The sequence below is a fragment of the Pristiophorus japonicus genome, chromosome 9 (genome assembly GCF_044704955.1).
Source record: "Pristiophorus japonicus isolate sPriJap1 chromosome 9, sPriJap1.hap1, whole genome shotgun sequence".
Lineage (NCBI taxonomy): Eukaryota > Metazoa > Chordata > Chondrichthyes > Pristiophoridae > Pristiophorus > Pristiophorus japonicus.
This window is the reverse complement of record NC_091985.1, coordinates 171,433,756-171,455,199: the sequence shown is the minus strand read 5'-3', so window position 1 is coordinate 171,455,199 and position 21,444 is coordinate 171,433,756. Positions and strand designations below refer to the sequence as shown.

General features: G+C 47.8%; 1 protein-coding gene across 4 annotated transcripts in view; it reads right to left on the bottom strand.

Moving 5' to 3' along the window:
• Positions 1-2,290: 2,290 nt before the first annotated feature.
• LOC139273332 (uncharacterized protein C6orf118-like) overlaps positions 2,291-21,444 on the bottom strand; it is a 110,390-nt gene continuing 91,236 nt past the window's right edge. For all 4 annotated transcript variants that reach the window (XM_070890141.1, XM_070890144.1, XM_070890142.1 and 1 more), the window contains 2 exons: positions 4,973-5,034; positions 2,291-3,533 (listed from right to left, as the gene is read on the bottom strand). In XM_070890141.1, coding sequence (XP_070746242.1) covers positions 3,464-3,533; positions 4,973-5,034 — 132 coding nt within the window. In that variant the 3' untranslated portion in view covers positions 2,291-3,463. The remainder of the gene's footprint in view (positions 3,534-4,972; positions 5,035-21,444) is intronic.

Genomic DNA, 21,444 nt, shown 5'->3' with positions numbered 1-21,444 from the left:
GTGAATCTGTGCAATTCTCTGCCCAGGGAAGCAGTTGAGGCTAGCTCATTGAATGTATTCAAATCACAGATAGATAGATTTTTAACCAATAAGGGAATTAAGGGTTATGGGGAGAGGGCGGGTAAGTGTAGCTGAGTCCACGGCCAGATCAGCCATGATCTTGTTGAATGGCGGAGCAGGCTCGAGGGGCTAGATGGCCTACTCCTATTCCTAATTCTTATGTTCTTATGTTCTTATCTTCTTATGCACTATCTGTCCCACCTGTGACAGTCTGTGGCTCTCATATTGGACTGTTCAGCCACCAAAGAACTCACTTCAGGAGTGGAAGCAAATCTTCCTCGATTCTGAGGGACTGCCTATGATGATGATGATGGGTTTACTATAGACCATCAAATAGTAGAAGGGAATTGGTGGACGAAATATGTAGATAAATCTATGAGGTGAGTAGCAGATATAGAATAATAATCATGGGAGATTTCAAGTATCCCCAGATAAACTGGCAGGAATAAATAACAATAGGAGAAAGAGGAATGGAGTTTTTACAGTGTGTCTACAGGACACCTTTCTCGCTCAGTCCTTTAAGGTGCCCAACAAGAAAAGAATCACTGCAGGATCTTGTAATGAGTGAGAAACGAGAACAGAGAGGAGAAGTAAGAGTAGGAGAGCATCTTAGTAATAGTGACTACAACACAGTAAGGTTCACGAGTAGGATGGAGAGTGACACAAGTCGGACAAAGATTAAGGTCATAGATTGGAAAAGAGCAAACTACGAGGAAATGAGGGTGGAACTAAAGAAGGTAAACTGAGAGAAAATCTGAAAAAACAAAGACAGAAAAACAATGGGGAATCTTTAAAGGTAATCAACAGAGTTCAAGAGAAATGCATTCTACTAAACGCTGAACACAAGCAAGCTAATGATGGGGCACTGTAGATGAATAAAGAACTAAAGGGAACATTGAATCTAAAGTAAAAGGCGTACAAGAAATGCTTAGATACGGAAGGAGGACAAAAGCAAATAAGAATTTAGTGGAGAAGTTAAAAAAAAACTATCTGGAAGGCAGAGGAAAAATTACAAAATTAAATTATTGAGGAATATAAAAAGAAATAATAGTGCGCTATATCTAACAAAAGTAAAATTAAATTAGGGACAGGGTCACTACAGGATGAGCAAGATAAACTCACAGGTAATGACAGAGAACTGGCAGAAGCATTGAATAACCACTTCGCTTCAGTTTTCACTGAAGAAGACACTTCACTACAGGATGGTCTTAAAAAGATTACTACAGTGGGGAAAGAAAGGGAGAAAATAATCGACAAACTAGTAAAACTAACCGAGGATAAGACCCCAGGTCCAGGTGGTATGCACCCACGCATACTCAAGGAGACTGGGACAGAGATAGTGGAGAGCTAATGTTGCTCCTACAGACAGAAAGGGAGGTAGAACAAAGCCTGGGAACTATAGAACAGTCTGCTTAACATCAGTGATAGGAAAGATACTGGAATCTACACTAAAAGAAATGATAGAAGAGTATCTAGAGCCAGAAAATATAACAAAAATAGTCTGCATGGATTCTGGAAGGCTAATTCATGCTTAACGAACCTGATAGAATTTTTTGAAGAGAAGGGTACTTAAAACACTGTGCACAGTTCTATAAAAAGGACTTTGAAGCACTGGAGAAAGTACAAAAAAGACTTACATGGTGGTACCAGAACTGAGAGGTTACAGCTATTGGGAAAGAAAGAAGAAAGAAAGACTTGCATTTATATAGCGCCTTTCACGACCACCGGACGTCTCAAAGCGTTTTACAGCCAATAAAGTACTTTGAGTGTAGTCACTGTTGTAATGTGGGAAATGTGGCAACCAACTTGTGGACAACAAACAGCAATGTGATAATGACCAAATCACCTGTTTTTGTTCTGTGGATTGAGGGATAAATATTGGCCAGGACACCAGGGATAACTCCCCTGCTCTTCTGCAAAATTGTGCCATGGGATCTTTTATGTCCACCTGAGAGAGCAGGCGGGGCCTCAGTTTAACGTCTCATCCGAAAGACAGCAGCTCCGACAGTGCAGCACTCCCTCAGCACTGCACTGGGTGTGTCAGCCTAGATTTATGTGCTCAAGTCTCTGGAGTGGGACTTGAACCCACAACCTTCTGATTGAACAGGTTAGGGTTTTATTCTAAATAATACTTCATTAGTTATAAAGTGCTTTGGGACGTCCTGAGGTTGTGAAAGGCGCTATACACAAGTTTCTTTCTTGACAAATTTTAACAATCACTTTCCATCACTTAGTCAACAGGCCCAGAAGGCAGTTTACTCGGGAAAAATTGGGAAAAGTGGAAAACTCATCAAGATAATTCCTGCAAAGCAGATTGCATCGACACCAAAAGGTTCACATCAAAAATACAGAAAGAATAGTTCAAAGTATAGGAGTTGGATTGGAAATAATCTCAATTCAGTGGGTTGAAAGGGATCCACGCCCAGGTTAACTGATTGGCAGATCAAAGTGTGAATCAGCAGTGGGACATATTTAAAAACTAGGGGCTGGATTTTCGGTTCTGCTGATTTCGGGGCGGTAATGGGGGCGGGGCAATAAAGTTAGCGCCCGGGAACTGGTTGCGCCTCAGTCAGCAAAATTGGTCAGCTGGGCCCTGAGTGTGGGGCGGGGCACTAAGGGAGGCGTTACACACCTCTCTCTCTCAGGGAGCTCGGCCGGCAGAGCAAGGGAAAATCCTGAGCTAAAGAGAGGCCTGGGGAGAAAAAAAACTGAAAAAAACCCACCAAAAACATTCCCAATAAATAACTCACGCCACCACAACATAAATTGTAAAAAAAAAACAACCACACTTACGTGAGGTGGATATTACTGACCTCACTGCGACCACCACAGCTCAGACCGCCAGCTTTCACAGGCGTTCTCAGCACGGCGCTACGGATCGGGCGGGAGACAAAAATCGAGCCGGTGTCGCAACCAGGCGCGTGCACACCGGCTTGGCACTTCCGGGCGGTAATGCTCGACAGTGCCTGTCAAAACTGGCACGAAAATCCCGGCGGGGCGCTGGAAGCTGGCTGTCCACCCGGAAGTGCTCACCGCTGTCATTGTCACCCCTCCGGGGCGCTAACAGGGGCGGCAGAAGACCCAAAATCCAGCCCAAAGTGAATAAGTTACAGCTCAAATGCATGTTAAAGGCACGATATAAATGTTAAGGTCACTAAATGCAAGTTGTTGCTATCATTGTGAAGGAGCTCTCAGAATTGTACAGTACAGAGAGAGGATCTCATTTTGAAATTCAGTGATCTACATACATGTGCAAATTAAACTCCCACTCAAAATTGCTTCACAGTCATTTCTGCAAAGTTGCTTTTTTAAAAAGAAATATGCGCATACATTTAAATCAACAGAGGTTTGAGAGAATTCCAACATTATGGGGTGCACTTTACGTGGGGAACTCGCGGTCCCATTACTCAGAGATAGTGGCATTTTTACTCTCAGCAGGATCCATGAGCTCTTTAATCATGTGCTGTAAATTCCTAAAATAGAGAGTGATGCATGGATTAGAAAAAGATTAAGAACCAACCCATTAAACTGCTGGTCGACCAAGTTTTCAGCTTATTTTTATTAACATTAGCATAGTGTTACAGATTCTCGACATCTCCAAAGCTTCCGTGGACATGAGAAGATGCTTGCTCAGTAAGCAGCAGTCCTGATATCATTTTACAACTGTGATATTGGTCTCACCAACGAAGGACATGGGTTTCAGAGGGTGATGAACACCTGACTTCCTTCCACAAGACCCAATTGTAAAATATGAGTTAATTTACTTCTTGTCACTGTAATGTACGCACCGGTGAGTATGCTCACAGGTTTGTAGAGCTGTTGAGTTGTGAGTGGCTCAGCCAGTCACGTGATGTTCACAAGACTCAATAAAACCCCAGCCAGTTGGGTTCGGGGGATCCATGATGGGGCAGGTGGTTGTGAACCTGGTGGATGAACTGGTAATGTGTAGTGTGATTGTTAAACCTTTGCCAATAAACCAACTAGTTCTGTATAGCAATGTGTTGCTATGAATTCTTAAGCCAAGAGCCCATGAAGCAAATACATTACAGTCACCATACTAGAAATTTAGGCTAAAATGGAGACATTTTTAAAACTCTCGAGGCACACGAGGGGGGCACAGAGAATGAACAGTGAGGCCCGACATACTAATATTGGGCATTATCAGTTCGTCAGCGAAGAGGAATGAAAGACCTGGTCACTGCGATGTTACATTGACTAACGGTTTCTTAATGTTAGTAGGTTCTTTTTTTGTTGAAAACTGCCCGTTTTTAATTGGTAGCTGGTGCTGGTTGCTTTGCAGTGGCCACTTTAGAATTGAAGAAGAAATTCCATTTACAGTGGCTTGCGATTAAATAGCTTAGTTCACATTGGTAACTATTAACATAACAGGATACAGTTATGGAATCACACGAATGTACTCATTGCACAAAGCTTCTTTCAACAGAAAGGCTTATAAAGTTAGTTCTATAACCTGACTTGGAGAGGCGGTCGGTGAGTCGGAGAGGCAGTCGGTGAGTCCAGAACCAGGGGACATAGTCTTAGGATAAGGGGTAGGCCATTTAGGACTGAGATGAGGAGAAACTTCTTCACTCAGAGAGTTGTTAACCTGTGGAATTGCCTGCCGGAGAGAGTTGTTGATGCCAGTTCATTGGATATATTCAAGAGGGAGTTGGATATGGCCCTTACGGCTAAAGGGATCGAGGGGTATGGAGAGAAAGCAGGAAAGGGGTACTGAGGTGAATGATCAGCCATGATCTTATTGAATGGTGGTGCAGGCTCGAGGGGCCGAATGGCCTACTCCTGCACCTATTTTCTATGTTTCAATGTTTCTATGACCCGTGGCAAAAACTACTGAGTTAACTGACTCTAATGTACAAATACAAGCAAAAATATATAAGAGATGGATACTCACTCTCGAACATCTTTGTTCACTTTATGCTTAGTAAGGGCTCTTTCAATATAATTTTCAAAATCCTAGAAACGGAATGTTGAAAGATTTAATGTTTTTTATTTTTACTCGTGAATAAAACATTTTAAGTAAAATGTAAATTATAAACCATATTATAGAAAAAAAGGAACTTGCATTTATCCAGCAGCTTTCATGATCTCAAGATGTCCCAAAGCATTTTACATCCAGTTCAGTATTTTTGGAGTGCAGTCATTGGTGTAATGTAGGAAATGTCACAGCCAATTTGCACACAGCAAGCTCCCACAAACAGCAATGTGATAATGACCAGATCATCTGATTTGGTGATGTTGGTTGGGGGATAAATATTGGCCAGGACACCGGGGATAACTCCCCTGCTCCTCTTTGAAATAGTGCCCTGGGATCTTTTACTTCCCCACTTGAGAGGGCAGACAGGACATCAGTTTATCGTCTCATCCAAATGACGGCACCTCCGACAGTGCAGCACTCCCTCAGCACTGCACTGGAGTGTCAGCCTGGATTTTGTGCTCAGGTCTCTGGAGTGGGATTTATAATAGCTACATAAACTGAAAGAAAGGATTCTGGTCGCATTTTCATAAAAAACCCAGAAATAGTTCATTCAATGGACGAGTTGTGGTAGAGAACATGAAAATTAGCTTAAAAGAGAAGGATATTTAAGGATCCATTTTTTGCGAGCTATCACTCCTGGCATTGGCACTTGGGTGATAGGAGTGTAAAAAATGGAGAATCGGGCACAGGAATCAACTCAGCCAATTCTCCGGTGAATAAAATGAAACATTAGGAAATTGGGAGAGCTATCTCCAGACCGTGCTCCCATTGAGTGAGGTTCCTCACTGGGATTGTCGGCATTGAATTGCCTGCGTCGGCCCAGAAAGGTGCCCATTTTCCCGATATCAAGATACGCCAGAATTCCCTGCCAATCAAATGAGAATACGGTCGAACATAAAAATGGGCGTAAACAATCAAAGCAGCGAACACACGCCACATTCTTTAAATATTTAATTCAAGTTCCAACTCATTTAACCGTTATTCCCGCACATTAGGTACACGTGTTTAAAAACCTGCAATTTGGGAAGCTTTTCAATTTTTATTGTGACTTATACTTATGCCATATAAATGCGTAAAACTCGATTTGCTTTTTTAAAACTCTCCAAAAATTGGGATAAACCAGAAAAATAACTGATTCCTGCTGCACCTGAAAATCTCGCCATAATTTGAAGAGAGGCTCTAAGCAAGTCCTATTGCAGGAAACTCCCGCATGAGGCTCGGTGACCTGGGGCGGGACCATTCTTATGGGCGGTGAGGTGTTCTGCAGAGGGATTGATGGAGGTCATTTGTACATCATGTACTTACGCCCAAAGTTCCGCAATTTTTTAGGCCAGGTAATCGGTTTGCGCTCCGGTTACGTGTATCAGAGCCTTTGGCCGCTATCGAAGGAGCAGCTCTCTGGTAAATCTCAGACTTCAATATCCAGGGGATTACAGAGGGAGGCGGGAGAGGGGGGGGGGGGGGGGGGGGCGGTACATTGAAACAAAAGTGGAGCCAAAATCTGCAAAGTGCTTTTTTCCCCCATTTTCGGGGAAGGCCGGCATTTATTACATCCCTAGTTGCCCTTGAGAAGATGGTGGTGCGTCTTCATGAACCTCTGCAGTCCGTGGTGAAGGTGCAGTTCGGTAGGGACTTCCAGGACTTTGACCCAGCGACAACGAAGGAACGTTGATATGTCTCCAAGTGAGGATGGTATGTGACTCAGGTAGGGAACTTAAAGGTTCCTATGCACCTGCTGCTCTTGTCCTTCTAGGTGGTAGAGGTCACGGGTTTGGGAGGTGCTGCAGAAGAAGCCTTGGCGTGTTGCTGCAGTGCATCTTGTAGATGGACAAACTGCAGCCATGGTGCACCGGTGGTGGAGGGGGTGCCGATCAAGCGGGCTGCTTTGTCCTGGATGGTGTCGAGCTTCTTCAGCACTGTTGAAGCTGCACACATCCAGGCAAGTGAAGAGTATTCCATCACACTCCTGACTTATGCCTTGTACGTGGCTTTGGGGAATCACGCGATGAACCAGTTGCTGCTGGATACCTAAACTCTGACCTGCACTAGTAGCCACAGTATTGATGTGGCTGGTCCAGTTAAGTTTCTGGTCAATGGTAACCCCCAGGATGTTGATGGTGGGGGATTCAGCAATGGTAATCCCATTGACTATCAAGGGAATGTGGGTAGACTCTCTCATGTTGGAGATGTCCATTGCCAAGCACAATTCTTTTTGATGAAAACAAAATCTTATTAAACCGATTTCATCAACTCAACAGGATAAACCCACCAATGCTTCCCAGCTGGCCATTTTGGAAAAGACTACCAGTGCCCAGGTGAATTTCAGTAACAATCTGTCTTTCTGGTGTAGCATGCAACACTAAGTACCGCTTTGGGCGTTGTACTGCAACCAACCAAGCATGGTTTATTTTTCACGCAGCTTACTGACTGCTTCTTCCACTGAGCAGAGAGCAGCAGCCTGCCAAGATGAAACCAAATGGAACATACAGTTGTTTGAAAAAGCTAAACGTGCAAAGCAGATAGCTGTTCCATTAATGCACCTATGTCCAATAGAAACTACAGAGCTTACTGGAAGAGCTGTGTAACTAACACCTGACCCCGCTGTCTCGCTGCCTGAATTTCTGCACACCATCGCCCTTTCTAGTCCTCCTTGGCTTGATAGTGCTCCACATCCAAATCCACGGTGAAGCCTCTATCCATGACAATATCGTGCAATGTATACAATCATAGAATCGTTACAGTATAGGAGGCCATTCGGCCCGTCGAGCCCGTGCCGGCTCTCTGCAAGAGCACCTCAGCGAGTCCCACTCCCCTGCCCTTTCCCCACAACCCTGCTAATGTTTTTACCTTCAGGTACTTATCCAATTCCCTTTTGAAAGCCACGATTGAGTCTGTCTCCACCACCCTCTCAGACAGAGCATTCCAGATCATAACCACTCGCTGCGTAAAAAAGTTTTTCCTCATGATGCCTTTGGACCTTCTGCCAATCACCTTAAATCTGTGTCCTCTGATTCTTGACCGGAACAGTTTCTCTCTCTCTCCTCTGTCCAGACCCCTCATGATTTTGAACACCTTGATCAAATCTCCTCTCAACCTTCTCTGCTCCAAGGAGAACAACCCCAGCTTCTCCAGTCTATCCACGTAACTGTAATCCCTCATCCCTGGAACCATTCTTGTAAATCTTTTCTGCACCCTCTCTAAGGCCTTCACATCCTTCCTAAAGTGCGGTGCCCAGAATTGGACACAATACTCCAGTCGCGGCTGAACCAGTGTTTTATGCAGCTTCATCATAACTTCTTTGCTTTTGTGCTCTATGCCTCTATTTATAAAGCCCAGAATCCCGTAAGCTTTTGTACCTGCTTTCTCAACCTGTCCTGCCACCTTCAACGATTTGTGCACATGTACCCCCAGGTTCTCTCTGTTCCTGCATCCCCTTTACAATTGTACCCTTTAGTTTATATTGCCTCCCCTCGTTCTTTCTACCAAAATGGATCACATATAGTTATAACTTCGCCAACCTTCTCTGGGATAAACAATATGGCAACCTCTGACTATCTGAATCATTGCTTAGCACCCCAAAGTGTTGAGTAACCCTGGTTTGCCCATGTGTCCCATTGTATCTGTTCTCTGCTGCTGTGTGTCAGTTGCGCACAGGAGTCAACTGCCATGGTTGTACCATATCGCCCTCATCGCCAAGGAGCCATCACTCCACACTTTCGCTTCGAAGTGTTGTGTGATGTTAAATTAGTTCAAACGCTATGCATAATGCACACTCTCTGAAAAGTGCACGGTTTCTGGTGAGGGTACCATCTGCACAGTAATGAACCAATTGCTTTTGCTATTTTAGCATGTCACAGGGTCGACACAGCAATGGTTACATGTACACAGCAATCGTCCCCTGTTCTTCGACAACGCGAATAATGTAATAAAGCTATAGCTCCCTCTGCTGCTGAAATGCAGATGGGTGCATGTCGAAACAGGGCTTGAGTTACCTTCTTAATGGAGTGTTAGATTGCTTAGCTGATGTTTCCTGCTAGGTTCCCTGTGGGTGTTGGAAGGTAGAGGGAGACAAAAGCTGAGAGCAGCAGCAAGCTTCACTGCCAGTGGTATTGAAGGGTGGATGATTGATGGCCCTGTAAATCTTTGTACACCAGGTGTCACCTCTCCGTGGCTCTGCAGAGTCTGAGCCTTGTTATGAAAGCTTTCTTCTACTTGCACTGATTCGAAATACAGAAAATCTATAACATGGCAACTCCGATTGTATAGCTTTGTAATACAGGTTCGACCTCCCGAATCCGGCAACCTCGGGACCGAGGCCGAGCTAGTTTTCATGTTTTTCCAGACTTCGGAACATCTTTCTGACGTCACGACTCCGGAAAGACCCGAGTCCAGGTTCGGGTATTTCCGGATTTCAGAACTTCAGAAGGGTGGGGGGGGGGGGGGTGAGCGCTTGCCGAGGAGTTGTTCGGGTCGCTGGCCTCGTCGATGAGGTTGTTGGGTGAGGCCTTGCCACCGAGGACCTGATCGGGCGGGGTCCCACCTCCGAGGGCCTTATCGGGCGGGCCCTCGCCACCGAGGACCGGATCGGGCGGGCCCTCGCCGCTGTGGATGTATTTGGGCCGGGCCCTACCGCCGAGAACCTTATCGGGTGAGCCCTTGCCACCGAGGACCTGATCGGGTGAGCCCCACCACCGAGGACCTGATCGGGCGGGGCCCTGCCACCGTGGAGGAGTTCCTTGTCTGACCCGAGGTAGGTGGGGTCGGGCAGCAGAGGTAAAGGGGACGGAGGGAGGCCGGGCAAAGTCGGTTCGCCGAGAAGGGGGGAGTCCAGATATCGGAACATTTTCCAGTATCCGGATGACCCCGCCACGGATCGGCCCGGTGTCCGGATTTTGCTGGCTGTTTAAAATTTCTTTCTGTTTTTTTTTGTGTGATGGGGATGTGAGTGTTTTTAGCATTCCAGGCACCAAGCATGTGCATCAAATAAGCACAGCCCGTGAAGCTCCCTGCTCTGCTCAGGAGGCATGCTGCAAACCCAGCCTCAGAACAATCTGTGGCTGCACCAAGGTGAGATTTTCCTATTCCTTTACCAGCCGTCTGAATGCCATTGTGGTACATACATAACCCCTCTTCATCATCCTTTACCTCTGCTTCACTCAACAAAGTCAACTACTCCATCCCTTCCCTCCATTCCCTCTCTGTGGCACTGCCCTAATGTAGTTCCAATCCCAGCTGGACCGATGCAGCAAGCACACCTCCTGCAATGGATTTTTGGTCCACCTACAAGGCTATTCATCATCGGCCCCCTTTTTTGCCTCATCTTTTCTTTGGTGACATCAACTCGTAGGCATGAGGTCAGTTTCATAAGAACATAAGAATTAGGAACAGGAGTAGGCCATCTAGCCCCTCGAGCCTGCTCCGCCATTCAATAAGATCATGGCTGATCTGGCCGTGGACTCAGCTCCACTTACCCACCCGCCACGTGTATGTTGACGGTACCTGCTTTTCCAATTCTGCATCACTCCTGGCTCGTCACCCACCAATGTGGCTTCGTTGATATCAAGTGGATAAGCGCCTTGGGACATTTTTCTAAGTTTTAAAAACAAGTCGTTGTAGTTTAAAGAGCAAAAATTGCCTTCAATTCAACACAGGCAAGACCAAAGCTTTCACCTCGAGCTCTGCACCTTATCACCTGACATGGTCCCTATCTCTCACAACTCACTCAGGTAGAGCATCATAGTATGCAGGCTTGGTGGCTTCTAACCCCACATCGTTGATATTGTGTATCTGTAAAGCATACACTCCCATGTTCCGACACCAGGGAGCGCATCCCCTGAAGTACCAAGGGATCCCAGCATCCCTTGGGAGCACTGTATATAAGCCGGCCCCGAAGGCCTGTTCCTCTCTCTGGAGTGTCTTATTAAAGACTGAGGCCACTGTTACTTTAACCTCCCTGTGTGCAGTCTCATCTGTGTTAGGAACACAATAACTGGCGATGAGTATACGAATCCAACGGAAAGATGCAGCAAATTGTGGACATCCTGGAGAAGTTCTCGGAGGGTGAGGACTGGGAAGCCTATGTCGAACGGCTAGACCAGTACTTTGTAGCCAACGAGCTGGACGGAGAAGGAAGCACTGCAAAAAAGAGAGCGGTCCTCCTCACAATCTATGGGGCACCGACCTGCAGCCTCATGAAGAATCTTCTGGCTGCGGTGAAACCCACAGATAAGTCATATGAGGAGCTGTGCACACTGGTTCGGGAGCATCTTAACCCGAGGGAGAGCGTGCTGCTGGCGAGGTATCGGTTCTGCACGTGCCAGCGATCTGAAGGTCAGGAATTGGCAAGCTATGTCGCCGAGCTAAGGCGACGTGCAGGACAATGTGAGTTTGATGGTTACCTGGAGCAAATGCTCAGAGTCCTTTTTGTACTGGGCATTGGCCACGAAACCATCCTACGAAAACTTTTGACTCTCGAAACACCGACCCTCAGTAAGGCCATTACGATAGCACAGACGTTTATGTCCACCAGTGATAACATCAAACAAATCTCTCAGCACACAAGTGCTAGCAATGTTCATAAATTAACTGGAACCATGTTTGTGAGCATAAATGTACAGGGCAGAAACCACGAGTCTGCAACTGCCAGCAGGCCTCAGGTGACCCAGATGACTCCGAGTACGCAACAAAGGATGAATGTAAGGCAATTCACACATTGTTGGCGTTGTGGAGGCTTTTATTCAGCCTATTCATGCTGCTTCAAAGGGTATGTTTGCAAGAGCTGTGGAACAATGGGGCACCTCCAACGAGCTTGCAGATGAGCTGCAAGCTCTGCACAACCTGCTAACCACCATGTGGCAGAGGAAGATGCTGAAATACACGGGGTGCACACTTTTTCAATGAAATGTCACCTATAATGCTAAATGTAAAATTGAATGTAGCCATGAAACTGGACACTGCGCTAGCCAATCATCATGAGTAAAAAGATGTTTGAGAGACTGTGGGGCAACAAGGCACTCAGACCAGCCCTGAGCTCCATCCACACGAAACTGAGAACGTACACCAAAGAGCTTATCACTGTCCTGGGCAGCGCCATGGTCAAGGTCATCTACGAGGACACAGTGCACGAACTGCAACTCTGGATTGTCCCGGGCGTTGGTCCCACACTGCTTGGAAGGAGCTGGCTGGGTAAAATCCGCTGGAACTAGGATGACATTCGAGCGCTATCACATGTCGATGAGGCCACATGCACCCAGGTTCTGAACAAATTTCCTTCCCGTTTTGAGCCAGGCATTGGAAACTTTTCTGGGGCGAAGGTGCGGATCCACTTGGTCCCAGAGGCACGACCCATCCGCCACAAGGCGCGAGCGATACCTCACATGATGAGGGAGAGAGTGGAAATCAAGCTGGTCAGGCTGCAATGCGAGGGCATCATCTCCCCAGTGGAATTCAGCAAGTGAGTCAGCCCGATTGTTCCAGTACTCAAAAGTTATGACACGGTCAGGATTTGCGGCGAATATAAAGTAACTATTAATCGTTTCTCACTGCAGGACCAATACCCGCCACCTAAGGCAGACGACCTATTTGCGACGCTGGCAGGAGGCAAGATGTTCACCAAGCTTGACCTGACTTTGGCCTACATGACGCAGGAGCTGGAGGAGTCTGCGAAGGGCCTCACCTGCATCAACACGCACAAGGGACTGTTCATCGACAACAGATGCCCGTTTGGAATTCGGTCGTCTGCAGCGATCTTCCAGAGAAACATGGAGAGCCTACTCAAGTCGGTACCACGCATGGTGGTTTTTCAGGGCGACATATTGGCCACGGGTCGGGACACCGTCGAGCACCTACAAAACCTGGAGGAGGTCCTCCAGTGACTGGATCGCGTTGGGCTGCAGCTGAAGGGGTCGAAATGCATCTTCATGGCAAAAGAAGTGGAGTTTTTGGGGAGAAAGATCGCGGCGGACGGCATTCGGCCCACAGATGCAAAGACAGAGGCTATCAGGAACGCACCCAGGCCACAGAACGTCACGGAGCTGCGGTCGTTCCTGGGACTCCTCAACTATTTTGGTAACTTCCTACCGGGGTTAAGCACCCTCTTAGATCCCCTACATGTGTTATTGCAGAAGGTGAGAACTGGGTGTGGGGAAAAAAAAAAAAGCAATTGCTTTTGAGAAAGCCAGAAATATTTTATGCTCCAACAAGCTGCTTGTAGTGTATAACCCGTGTAAAAGACTTGTGCTTGCATGTGATGCGTCGTCGTACGGAGTCGGGTGTGTATTACAACAAGCTAACATTGCGCGGAAGTTGCAACCTGTCGCCTATGCTTCCAGGAGCTTGTCTAAGGCCGAGAGAGCCTACAGCATGATTGAGAAAGAGGCATTAGCGTGTGTGTTCGGGGTAAAGAAAATGCATCAGTACCTGTTTGGCCTCAAATTTGAGCTGGAAACCGACCACAAGCCCCTTATATCCCTGTTCGCTGAAAAAGGGGGATAATTACTAATGCCTCAGCCCGCATACAAATGTGGCCACTCGCGCTATCAGCATATAACTATATCATCCGCCACAGGTCAGGCACCGAGAACTATGCGGATGCTCTCAGTCGGCTACCATTGCCCACCACGGGGGTGGAAATGGCGCAGCCTGCAAACTTGTTGATGGTGGTGCAGCCTGCAGGCTTGTTGATGATCATGGAAGCGTTTGAAAATGATGAATCACCTGTCACGGCCCGCCAGATTAGGACTTGGACCAGCCAAGATCCTTTGCTGTCCCTAGTAAAAAACTGTGTACTGCATGGGAGCTGGGCCAGCATCCCCGTTGAAATGCAAGAGCTAATCAAACCGTTCCAGCAGCGAAAGGACGAGCTGTCCATTCAGGCAGACTGCCTGTTGTGGGATAACCGCGTAGTGCTACCCAAAAAGGGCAGGGAGACGTTCATCTCGGATCTCCACAGCACACACCCGGGTACAGTAATGATGAAAGCGATAGCCAGATCCCACATGTGGTGGCCCGGTATCGACTCTGACTTAGAGTCCTGTGTACGGCAATGCAGCGTGTGTGCTCAATTGAGCAACGCGCCTAGAGAGGCACCACTAAGTTTGTGGTCCTGGCCCTCCAGACCATGGTCGAGGATCCATGTCAACTATGTGGGCCCGTTTCTCGGTAAAATGTTCCTGGTGGTGGTGGATGCTTTTTCAAAATGGATTGAATGTGAAATAATATCGGGAAGCACCGCCACCGCCATCATTGAAAGCCTGAGGGCCATGTTTGCCACCCATGGCCTGCCTGACATACTGATCAGTGACAACGGGCCATGTTTCACCAGTGCCGAATTTAAAGAATTCATGACCCGCAATGGGATCAAACATGTCACCTCGGCCCCGTTTAAACCAGCCTCCAATGGGCAGGCAGAGCGGGCAGTACAAACAATCAAACAGAGCCTCAAACGAGTCACAGAAGGCTCACTCCAAACCCGCCTGTCCCGAGTACTGCTCACTCGCTCACAGGGGTGCCCCCAGTTGAGCTACTCATGAAAAGGACACTTAAAACCAGACTCTCGCTGGTTCACCCCAACCTGCATGATCAGGTAGAGAGCAGGCGGCAGCAACAAAATGTAAACGATGGTCGCGCCACTGTGTCACGGGAAATTGATCTGAATGACCTTGTGTATGTGCTAAACTATGGACATGGTCCCAAGTGGATCGCGGACACGGGATAGCTAAAGAAGGGAGTTGGGTGTTTGTACTCAAACTGGACAATGGACAAATTTGCAGAAAGCACCTGGACCAAATGAGGCTGTGGTTCACAGTCTGCCCTGAACAACCACCTTTTTAGAGCCCACAACACACATCCAAAGGATCAACGACACCATGCCGGACCAGGAAATCAAACCCATCACGCCCAACAGCCCAGCAAGGCCAGGCTCACCCAGCAGCCCTGCAGGGCCAGCCCAGCAAGGGCACAGCCAACACACCAGAACAGACATTTGTACCGAGGCGGTCCACCAGGGAAAGAAAGGCTCCTGACTGCCTCACCTTGTAAATAGTTTTCACTTTGACTTTGTGCGGGGGGGAGTGATGTTGTGAATCTGTAAAGCATGCACTCACATGTTCCGCCACCATGGAGTGCATCCCCTGAAGTCCCAAGGGATCCCAGCATCCCTTGGGAGCACTGAATATAAGCCGGCCCCTAAAGCCTGTTCCCGACTCTGGAGTGTCTTAATAAAGACAGAGGTCACTGTTACTGTAACCTCCCTGTGTGCAGTCTCATCTGTGTTCGGAACACAATACTTACCACCACCAAAACTACCGCAACATTCACCCACTCTGCCCCACCTCACCACCAAGATACTTTTCCCTTCCCCAGGGACTCCACCTTGACATAGTGGGAAGGCTTGTGAATTCCAATAATCCCGAGAGCTATGCTGGTGGGAGTTAAACTCCTGGTAGGACCATCCAAGCCAGACAGGTCGAATGGTATAAGCCAAACTAAAGGCAGTCCACTGGCCCCTCCTGGTCCTACGACCTGTCCAAGTAATAATGCCTTTCATTACAGAAACAACCCAGAGGCATGACGAGCCTGTTAGAGATTTGAAAATATGAACACCAACTGTGGAGAACCATAATTTGCTGCATGTAAGACGAGATGATACTCTGATCTGAGTCAATTATCTTGCTTTAGACAGACAGCAGTGGAAGAAATGGGATGCCTCATGTGTCACTAGACACAGGAGACTCTAACTAACTAACAAGACGTTTCTCCTCTCCTTCAGTACCTCCAGACTCCATTATGCCAACGCCCTCCTTGCGAGCTTCCCATGCTCTTTATAAAGTACAACTTCTCCAAAACTGCATCACCTGAATCCTCTCCTACAACAAGTCCTGTTCCCTTATCACTCTGCTCAGCGACTTTCACTGGTTTCCTGTTCGCATTTCAATTTCAAAATCCTTGTCCTCACCTGTAAAGGTCTCCATGGCCTCGCCACTCCCTACCTCTGCAACCTCATTCAGCCCTGTGCTCCTCTATGTGCCTTGCGCTCTTCCGATTCTGGCCTCTTCGCTCCAATGTTTGTGTCCGTGGGGCTTTTAGCTGTTCCAGCCATACACTCTGAAACGCCCCACAAGAGCGTGAGAAATAGGAGCAGGAGTCGGCCATTTGGTCCCTCGAGCCTGCTCCGCCATTCAATAAGATCATGATGGATCTGATCCTGGCCTCAACTCCACTTCCCCGCCCGTTCCCCTTTGACTCCCTTATCTTTCAAAAATCTGTCTATCTCCACCTTAAATATATTCAATGACCCAACCTCCACAGCTCTCTGGGGTAGAGAATTCCAAAGATTGATTCCAAAGAAATTCCTCCTCATTTCCGTTTTAAATGGGCGACCCCTTATTCTGAAACTATACCCCCTAGTTCTAGACTCTCCCATGAGGGGAAACATCCTCTCTGCGTCTACCCTGTCGAGCCCCCTCAGAATCTTATGTTTCAATAAGATCACCTCTCATTCTCCGACACTCCAGTGAGTATAGGCCCAACCTGCTCAACCTTTCTCCATAACCTTTCCCATTTTGGTCTTTCTTCCTCGCTGTTATATATGTAAACTTGTATTTACTCTGTACAGCCACCAGAGGGCTCATCCCCTGGACTCCCAAGGGATCCCATAATCCCTTGGAGACTCAGGTATTTAAGGAGGCTTCATAGGTTGGAGAGGCACTCTGGAGACCTGCAATAAAATACTACGATCACACTTTACTTTGGGCTCACAGTGTTCAGTCTGACTCTTTCTCCATACACAACAACTGGCGACGAGATACAGATAGCGAACCCAAAGATGCAGAGAACAGTGGGCATCCTGGAGAAATTCTCAGAGGGAGATGATTGGGAAACTTTTGTGGAGCGACTCGACCAATACTTCGTGGCCAACAAGCTAGATGGGGAAGAGAGCGCTGCCAAACAAATGGCGATCCTCCTCACCGTCTGTGGGGCACCAACGTATGGCCTCAGGAAGAATCTGCTCACTCCAGCGAAACCGACGGAGAAATCATACGACAATTTGTGCACACTGGTCCGAGAGCATTTGAACCCGAAGGAAAGCGTTCTGATGGCGAGGTATCGGTTCTACACCTACAAAAGGTCTGAAGGCCAGGAAGTGGTGAGTTATGTCGCCAAGCTAAGACGCCTTGCAGGACATTGCGAATTTGAAGGACATTTGAAGCACATGCTCAGAGACTTTTTCGCACTTGGCATTGGCCACGAAACCATACTTCACAAACTTTTGACTGTAGAGACCCCAACCTTGAGTAAAGCCATAGCGATAGCCCAGGCTTTCATTGCCACCAGTGACAATACGAAGCAAATCTTTCAGCACACAAGTGCTGCTACAAGTACTGTGAACAAAGTGATGTTGTTTTTGAATCGTAACATACAGGGCAGGTCTCACATACCTGCAGCTACACGTCCGCAGATGTCTCAGGGTCCACCATCAAGGGTGATGAATGCAAGGCCATTAATACCTTATTGGCACTGCGGGGGTGATCATCGTTTCCATTCATGCTGCTTCAAAGAGTACGTTTGCAAGGGCTGTGGAACAATGGGACACCTCCGAGTGTGCAGGCGAGCTGCAAAGCCTGTTAAACCTGCAAACCACCATGTTGCAGAGGAGGGCAGATCCACGGAGGATCACGACAAACCAGAGCCTCAGATCGAGAAGGCAGAGGTTCATAGGGTGCACACATTCACCACAAATTGTCCCCCGATAATGCTGAATGTTGAACTAAATGGACTCCCGGTGTCAATGGAGCTGGACACGGGCGCGAGTCAGTCCATCATGGGCAAAAAGACTTTCGAAAGGTTGTGGTGCAACAAGGCCTCAACGCCAGTCTTAACTCTAGTTCGCACGAAACTTACACGAAAGAACTGATTCCTGTAATCGGCAGTGCTACCGTAAAGGTCTCCTATGATGGAGCAGTGCACAAGCTACCACTCTGGGTGGTACCGGGCGATGGCAGGAGCTGGTTGGGAAAGATACGCTGGAACTGGGACGACGTCCGAGCGTTATCGCCCGCTGACGACCCTTCATGTGCCCAGATCTTAAACAAATTTCCTTCGCTGTTCGAACCAGTCATCGGGAAATTCCAAGGAGTAAAAGTGCAGATCCACCTAATTCCGAGGGCGCAACCCATCCATCACAAGGCGAGAGCAGTACCATACAAGATGAGAGAAAGGGTAGAGATCGAGCTAGACCAGCTGCAAAGAGAGGGCATCATTTCCCCGATCGTGTTCAACGAGTGGGCCAGTCCTATCATCCCAATCCTCAAGGGAGACGGCACCGTCAGAATCTGTGGTGATTATAAAGTAACTATCAATCGCTTCTCCCTGCAGGACCAATACCCACTACCAAAGGCCAATGACCTCGTTGCCACACTGGCGGGAGGAAAGACGTTCACGAAGCTGCATCTGATTTCAGCCTACATGACGCAAGACCTGGAGGAATCATCGAAGGCCCTCACCTGCATCAACACGCACAAAGGTCTTTTTGTTTATAACAGGTGCCCATTTGAAATCCGATCAGCGGCGGCGGTATTCCAGAGAAACATGCAAAGCTTACTGAAGTCGGTCCCGCACACCGTGGTCTTCCAGGACAACATCCTGGTCACAGGTCGGAACACAGTCGAGCATTTGCAGAACCTGGAGGAGGTTCTTAGTCGACTCAACCGCGTGGGGCTCAGGTTAAAATGCTCGAAGTGCATTTTCCTGGCGCCTGAAGTGGAGTTCCCGGGAAGGAGGATTGCGGCAGACGGCATCAAGCCCATCAACGCGAAGATGGAGGCAATCGAGAACTCACCGAGGCCACAGAACGTGACGGAGCTGCAGTCGTTTCTGGGACTCTTGAACTACTTTGGTAACTTCTTACTGGGTCTCAGCACACTGTTAGAACCATTGCATGTCTTACTACGAAAAGGGGATGAATGGGTTTGGGGCAAAAGTCAAGAAAATGCCTTTGTAAAAGCGAGAAAATTGTTATGCTCAAACAAATTGCTTGTGTTGTATGATCCATGTAAGTGTTTGGTACTCGTATGTGATGTGTCGTCATATGGCGTCGGGTGTGTATTGCAACAAACTAATGATTTCGGGAAACTGCAATCGGTTGCTTATGCATCCAGGAGTCTGTCTAAGACTGAGAGAGTCTACAGCATGATTGAGAAAGAAGCGTTAGCGTGTGTCTATGGGGTAAAGAAAATGCATCAATACCTGTTTGGGCTAAAATTCAAATTGGAAACTGACCATAAGCTACTTATATCCCTGTTCTCTGCATCGGCCCACATCCAGAGATGGACGCTCATGTTGTCCGCATACAATTACGCCATCCGCCACAGGCCAGGCACAGAAAACTGTGCCGATGCTCTCAGTAGGCTGCCATTGCCCACCACGGTCGCAGATCTAGCCATGGCTATGGAAGCATTTGAGAGTGAGCAATCACCCGTCACTGCCTGGCAAATCAAAACCTGGACAAGCCAGGACCTCTTATTATCTCGAGTCAAAAACTGTGTGCTTCACAGGAGCTGGTCCAGTGTCCCAGTGGAAATGCAGGAAGAGGTAAAGCCATTCCAGCGGCGCAAAGATGAAATGTCTATACAGGCAGAATGCCTTCTGTGGGGCAATCGAGTAGTGGTCCCCAAGAAGGGCAGAGACACCTTCATCAATGACCTCCACAATACCCACCCAGGCATCGTAATGATGAAAGCGATAGCCAGATCCCACGTGTGGTGGCCCGGTATCGAAGCGGACTTAGAGTCCTGCGTTCACAGATGTAATACATATTCGCAGTTAAGCAATGTACCCAGGGAGGCGCTGCTAAGTTTATGGTCTTGGCCCTCCAAACGATGGTCAAGGGTACACTTCGACTATGCAGGCCCACTCTTGGGTAAAGTGTTCCTTGTGTTGTAGACGCGGGGTATGGAGAGAAAGCGGGAAAGGGATACTGAGGTGAATGATCAGCCATGATCATATTGAATGGTGATGCAGGCTCGATGGGCCGAATGGCCTACTCCTGCATCTATTTTCTATATTTCTATGTACTCCAAGTGGATTGAATGTGAGATAATGTCGGCTAGCATGTCCGCTGCCACTACTGAAAGCCTACGGGCCATGTTTGCCACACACGGCTTACCCGATGTCCTGGTGAGCGACAAAGGGCCATGTTTTACCAGTGCTGAGTTCAAAGAAGTAACGGGACCAAACATGTCACATCTGCCCTGTTTAAACCAGCGTCCAATGGTCAGGCAGAGAGAGCAGTGCAAACCATCAAGCAAGTCTTGAAGAGGGCAACTGAAGGCTCACTGCAGACTAGTCGATCCTGAGTCCTGCTTAGCTACCGCATGAGACTCCACTCACTCACTGGGATCCCACCTGCTGAACTGCTCATGAAAAGAGCACTTAAGACAAGGCTCTCGTTAGTTCACCCTGATCTACATGAACAGGTAGAGAGCAGGCGGCTTCAACAAAGTGCATACCATGCAGCGCAAACGTGTCACGCGAGATTGAAATCAACGATCCTGTATTTGTATTAGATTATGGACAAGGTCCCAAGTGGCTTCCCGGCACTGTCGTGGCCAAAGAGGGGAGCAGGATGTTTCGGGTCAAACTTTCAAATGGACTCATTCACCGGAAACACTTGGACCAAATCAAACTCAGATTCACAGACTATCCTGAGCAATCCACCTTCGACCCTACCTTTTTTGATTCCCCAACATAGACACCAGTGGCAACCGGCACCACGGTTGACCACGAAGCAGAACCCATCATCTACAGCAGCCCAGCAGGGCCCAACACACCAGGCAGCCCAGCTGCACAGCAGCCCAGCGAGGGCCCAATAAATGATTCAATAAAACCAGCTTTCACACCGAGACGATCAACCAGGGCAAGGAAGGCCCCAGATCGACTCACATTGTAAATAGTTACACTATTGACTTTGGGGGGCGTGGGGGTGGGGGGTAGTGTTGTTATATATGTAAACTTGTATTTACTCTGTACAGCCACCAGAGGGCTCATCCCCTGGAGTCCCAAGGGATCCCATAATCCCTTCGGAGCACAGGTATTTAAGGAGGCTTCACAGGTTGGAGAGGCACTCTGGAGATCTGCAATAAAAGACTACAGTCACACTTTACTTTGAGCTCACAGTGTTCAGTCTGACTCTTTCTCCATACACAACACTCGCTACCTCCCTCTTCTCCTCCAAAAGCTTTCTCAAAACCTACTTCCTCAATCCGCTTTCAGTCATCTCCCTAGTCCTTCTTTCACCACAGTTTACTCTCCGATTATTTTCTACCTTTGGGATGCAGTTTGGGACTTTTTAAATTAGACTTAAAGGCACCGTGAAAGTGTAGGAGCTGGAT